The sequence below is a fragment of the Lynx rufus genome, unplaced genomic scaffold (assembly GCF_022079265.1).
Source record: "Lynx rufus isolate CCGP_SWC_20201006 ecotype Redwood Valley unplaced genomic scaffold, mLynRuf1.p SCAF_7, whole genome shotgun sequence".
Taxonomy (NCBI): Eukaryota; Metazoa; Chordata; class Mammalia; order Carnivora; family Felidae; genus Lynx; species Lynx rufus.
Window position 1 is genome coordinate 135,166,641 of NW_025814889.1, and position 5,451 is coordinate 135,172,091.

Sequence of the window (5,451 nt, forward strand, 5' to 3'; positions counted from 1 at the left end):
AGGGAGGTGGCTCACTCCTGGACGGCCATTAGGCTTCGCAGGGAAAGCTCTGGCACCTGAGGACCGAGCCCCAGGTGTTAACCTGGCACATCCCTCCTGGCCCTCCCTGAGCGCCTCACCTTCGGGGCTGTCGTAGACGAAGTGGGGCAGAAGGGTTGAAGGTGCTGCTGAGCTGCTGGCCTGTGGTGTGGGGTGGGCGGTGCTGGACCTGAGGTGGGGGTGTCCAGGCCGAGTGGGGTCCTCCCCCCCCCCCCCGGGGCCTGGGTGAGATCTCTCAGCAGCTTGTTCTCGCTCTTCCTGGCACGGGCCGGGACCTTAGACATTGTCACTAACCAGAGTGGCCGATATTGGGTCTCTGGGTGAGTAGGGGGTAAGCTTGTCATCTTCTGGCCATCGGTGTACCCGGCTCTCAAATGGGACCGAACGCAAGGTAAGGACAGAGAAGGCAGGGGTAGGGGCTGGCCCTGGGGAGGCTGCTGAGGCCCCATCACCGCCAGGGGCTGGTCACGGGCCCGAGGGGACTCAGAAGCCAGGGTGGACCCGCCAAACTGGTTTATTGCATATCAGGGCCCCTGCTGAGGAGGCAGTTGGGGGGCTGGTTCCTCCTCCTAGCGGGGCACGGCACAGAGCTGGTAGGGGGGTGGGATCATCAGGAAGGAAAAGACACCATGGTCGCTGGGCCGGGGTTGCCCCACAGGCACGGAAAAGCTGAAGCGCTGTAGCAGACAGGTGAAGAAGAGGAAGAACTCCATGCGGGCCAGGGGCTCCCCGAGGCATACGCGGCGGCCTGCGGGTGGGTATGGGGGTGCTCAGTGAGCCTGGGGGCCTGGGCTCCACCCTCCGAGACTCCCTTGGGAGGGGTCAGTGAGTTGGGCACCGCAGGTACCTGCAGAGAAGGGCATGAAGGCCTCCTGCTTGACGAATTGGCCCTGGGCATCCAGGAAGTGCTCGGGGTGGAAGCGGAAGGGCTTCTTCCAGACCGTCTTGTCCTTCAGCACTGACGATAGGTTGGTGATAAGTGTTGTCCCCTGGCAGGAGACGCCTGGCATGGGTGGGGTCTAGGCTATGGGACGCCCAGACCCCTGCCACCGAACATGCATGGGTGCACGCTCTGCCTGGCACACACGGGACTCTTTCAAATAACCCCGTGGCCCAAGAAGCTTCTCAGCACCTCCTTTGTCCCCATGGCAGGCCGAGTGACTCACCACCCACGGGGGTCCACGCTGCCACCTGCCCCTGTGCACAGGCTCCTCCAAAACCCCGTGCAACATTTCAGTCTGTCTTCCCCACCTGACTTGGGGGCTCTGAAGAGAGAGGCCGGCCCTGCCTCTGCTCCCATCCCCCACATCCACCTAGGCTGGGATAGTCGGTGCTTGCAGAAATGAGGATTGGGTGCCTTGGGTCCCCGCCCTTACCTGGCATTGGCCATGCTGGGTGGTGCTGAGCATGGGTGCAGAGGGCTGCAGACCTACCTTGGGGATGAGAAAGCCCTGTACTTCAATGTCTCGGGATGTCATGTGGGGCACGCCCAGTGGGGCGAGGTCCCCAAAGCGCTGCACCTCATGCATCACGGCCATGGTGAAGGGCATGCGGGTCTGGTCCGCCATCGCTGGTCGCTGCACCGGCCCTAACACTTCATCTATCTCCCGTTGGACGCGTCCTGGACAGACAAGTATCCCCACAGTGGTCAGAACCCTGAGGTCTGGGCTCCGACCTCTGCCTGACTCTATGGAGGGGCCCAGGGCCCAGCTTCCGCTCAGAGCTTCGGGGGGCTAGAGCAAGCTTAAGGGGCCCCAGCTGGTTCCTCTCCTCCCTCATCCATCCATCCGGGCCCCAGGCTGAACTCACGCTGCACGTCCGGGTGCAAGATCATGAGCAGGAGGGCCCAGGTCAGTGTGGCTGAGGTGGATACCATCCCAGCAAGAAACAGGTCGGCTGTCACCATGAGCATGTTCTCATCATTGAAGCTGCTCTCGGGGTTCCCCCTAGCCTGGGCCGTGCCAAGAGGGTGAGCTGAGCCAGAGGGAAGAAGCCCCCAGATGGCCTCCCACCCTGCACCCATCACTGATCACTGGGTGATGTCCAGGCCCCACCTTCCTGGGCCTGGGGTCATGGGATTCTCAAACCACCACCACTGTCCCCGACACCTCACCTTTTCTATTTCATCCAGGAAGGCCTCAGTCAGGTCTTGGGGTGGCTGGGTTGGGTCCCGGGTGATCCTGTGCTCCTGGACTAGTTCATTCAGGAGGGTCATTAAGGCCTTCTGGCTTGATAAGACCTTGTCAGCCAGTCCCGGGATGCGCAGGAGCACAGGGATGGAGTTCAGGGCCTGGGAGGGCCACAGATGGGGGACCTTCCTGTGCTCAGGTGTTCACTTCGATCAGTCAGGTCCCTGCCACCTCCCGGGTGTCCCCACCATTGCAGTGGCTCCTCCCTAAGTTCGGGCCTTGATCCTCTTTCCTGGCTCCGGGCCCAGAAGGATAAATCTAAACCCTAGATCTCATGGGCTCTAGTGGCTTCCAATGAAGCAGGTACAGATTCCTTCCTGGGCCCTCTCCTGGGCTCCTGGACCCTGGGCCCGCCTCCCCGGCTCCGGGTCTGCGATGATCTCCCCACCTTCTCCAGACCCTTTGTCTTGGAATGCCTTTTCTCCCAGGCCCCTCCGTACTCCCCCTCTCCCTCCTCCCCCACGCCCTCCTCCGGGAGGCGCGTTTTAGGGCGGAGGCCGCCTCCACGCAGGTCGCCCTGCAGGGCTCCTTGGCGCCCCCGCCCCGCACCTCACGCGCGAAGCCGCTGTCCTCCTGCAGTCCCTTCAGTGCTCCGTCTATCAGCTTGTGGAGGCGCGGGTCGTCGTACTCGAAGCGGCGCCCGTAGGTGAGGGAAGTGATCACATTGCTCACGGCTTTATTCAGAAGGGCCCTGGGGCTAAAAGGGCGTCCTGAGAGGGGACGGTGCGGGTCAGGGGGTCTCCTCCATCTCTTCCCCAGCCCCTCCGTCCCTGTCTCCTGTGCCCCTCAGCCCCCAAACGCACCGGCATGGTCGGCGAAGGCTGCACAGAGGCACGAGGCCTCCTCGGTCACCCACTGCTCCAGTGACTTCTTGCCCAGGCCGAAGTTGCGCAGGGTGGACAAGGCGAAGCGCCGCTGCTCGCGCCACTCGCGCCCGTAGCGCGCCATGAACACCCCTGGGGCGGGGGCGGGGCGGGGCGGTGGGCGTGGTTTGACGCGCCCGCCCAGGGCACTCGGCCCCGCCCCCTTCGCAAGGCCCCGCCCCTGCCCCGTTCACAGGCCCGGCCCCCTGCCCGCCCCCACAAACCTTGCCCCCCACGCCCACTAAATCGCGCCCACTTTGACACCCACTTGCCGCTGGGGACTGGTCTCTCTGCCTGCCCGCCAGCTCTCCTCTGCTGGGGGCAGGTGTTGGCATCACTCTGCCCACCTTGACCCCTGCCCAGTCGGGAAAAGTCCTGGTCCGCCCCCTGCCTCGCCCATACTGTCTTCCTTCTCCTCATTCCCGCCCACCCAGACGTCCTTTTCTTGACCGATTCGGCCCTGGGCCCGCCCCTTCTCGGTCAGGCCCCGCCCTCATCCGCCTCTATCAGGCCCCGGCACTTGGCACCAGATCCTTCCTCCACCTGCGGCCACTCCAAATTCTTTGACTCTTCCCTGCACTGCATGTCCACGATCCTGCCTCCACTTAGCCCTGCCGGTCTTGAGTCACTGCTGGCCCAGTCCCCGCCGGACCTCGGTCTGCCCCCCTTCTCCGCTTGCCTTGGGAGCGCGGCCCGAACCCCAGGTGCTCGTAGATCGGCATAGGTGGGCGGTCGGCAGTGTCCTCGCTGTGATAGACCAATGCCTCGCGCACGGCCTCCAGGCCGTTGAGCACGACCACGGGCGTCCAGGCCAGCTGCAGGCTGAACACGTCCCCGAAGCGGCGCCGCAGCTGCAGGCCGAGGTTTGAGGGCGTTTGTCAAGCCCGGTTCCGCCCCCCCACCCCCACCCCCAGCAGGCTGCGGCCCCAGTCTCATGGCGCTAGCCTTGGGGCACCCCTAGGCCTCCGGCAGCACTCTGGTGCAAGGGCGATATCTGGCCTAGTGACTCTGGGTTAGGGTCTACGGAGGAGGAGCTCACGCTGGATCAGACCTCTCAGCTAGGACTTTGCAAAGGTCACCAAAATTGTCAGTAGGCCAAGTTAGGATCCCATTCTACAGGTGAAGAAACTGAAGTTTACAGAGGTGAGCACTGAGACCCAAGAAACCACAGCAGCAAAAGAGTAGGAACCGTCCCCGTAATTATGTCACCCTCGGTTTCCTGATTTAAATGGGGCTCCTATCTGACTTCAGCTCAGGTCATGATCTCACTGTGAGCTCCAGCCCCAATTCGAGTGAGCCCTGCTTCTCGCTCTGCCCCTCGTGGGACTCTCTCTCCCTCTCTGCCCTTTGCTCACTTGTGCCTTCTCTCAATAAATAAAATAGAAAATAACACAAAATAAAATAATAAAGTAATTTTTAAAATGGGGCTCATGACCAGACTCTGTCCCCGATTCTCAAGACCTTTCCTCCTGCTGTGATCAGAAGGGACCCAGGTCACATAATTTAAGCGCTGCCCAACTGGATCCCAAACCCACTGCCAAGCCCACACCCCACTCCAGGCCTTTGCCCTCTTTGACCTTTGATTGGAAAATCCCAATCGTCCTTCGGGCCCTGCGCCGAGGCCGGCCGCAGTCGGCCTCTCACCCCTGCCTCCTGCGCTCGGCCGTCTCCTTGTGCTCTCCTTGTGCGGCCTGTGGCTTCACCCCCCACCTGCCATCCGCCGCCGCCGCTAGGCGGGGTCCCCATCCCCCCCTGCTGCTCCTGCCTCCCGCCTTCCTCACCCGGTCGAAGTAGAAGAGCGTGTCCTGGAAGTCCATCTGCAGCAGGTTGCCCAGCAGCGGCAGCGGCATGGGGCCTGGCGGGAAGCGGGCAGCCCAGAATCTGCGCCTGTGCAGAAGGTCCACCAGGAGCAGGAAGAGGGCCACGGCTATGGCCAGGGGCCCCAGAGCATCCCCGGTCAGCAGTCCCATGGCCGCCTCAGTGCGTGCTGGCCTCCTCCGGCACACCGGGTACCTAGGACCAGGCCAGATGGGACGCTCAGCACATTTTGCAAGCCCAGCCAGCGCGGGCCCTCTTTCTAAAGGGACCCGAGGCCGGCCTTTGCCCTCTGCCCTGAGTCAACATGTCAGGGGGACCGTGCTGCCAGCGGACACGAGGAGGAGCCGAGGAAGGTCAGGTGCAGGGGTGACCGCCGAAGTCCTGTCCCTCTTGGACTCTCGGGTGCTTCCCCAGGGTAGTGGGGTGAGATTAGTGGAGGGACGAGAAGCCCACCCCTCAGCCTGACTCTGCAGCTCTGTTAGAGGCTCCGAGGAAAAGCCAGGGGTCATTGGACTTGATTCTGCCACCCACCCATCGTATTA

At 63.0% G+C, this 5,451-nt stretch overlaps 1 protein-coding gene across 3 annotated transcripts; it reads right to left on the minus strand.

Moving 5' to 3' along the window:
- Positions 1–535: 535 nt before the first annotated feature.
- LOC124501756 (cytochrome P450 2D15) lies at positions 536–5,133 on the minus strand. Of its 3 annotated transcripts, none has more exons than XM_047066207.1 (9): positions 4,873–5,133; positions 3,771–3,942; positions 3,032–3,184; positions 2,778–2,938; positions 2,153–2,329; positions 1,849–1,990; positions 1,473–1,660; positions 887–1,028; positions 536–787 (listed from the first exon to the last, which is right to left on the minus strand). In XM_047066207.1, the coding sequence occupies exons 1-9, from the start codon at positions 5,059–5,061 to the stop codon at positions 609–611; spliced, it is 1,503 nt and encodes a 500-aa protein (XP_046922163.1). In that variant the 5' UTR covers positions 5,062–5,133; the 3' UTR covers positions 536–608. The 3 variants fall into 3 exon arrangements, with proteins under 3 accessions (XP_046922163.1, XP_046922162.1, XP_046922164.1); XM_047066206.1 differs by having other exon boundaries at positions 1,473–1,692; positions 1,824–1,990; positions 4,873–5,061; XM_047066208.1 differs by lacking the exon at positions 3,032–3,184 and having other exon boundaries at positions 4,873–5,061.
- Between the last annotated feature and the right edge of the window lie 318 nt (positions 5,134–5,451).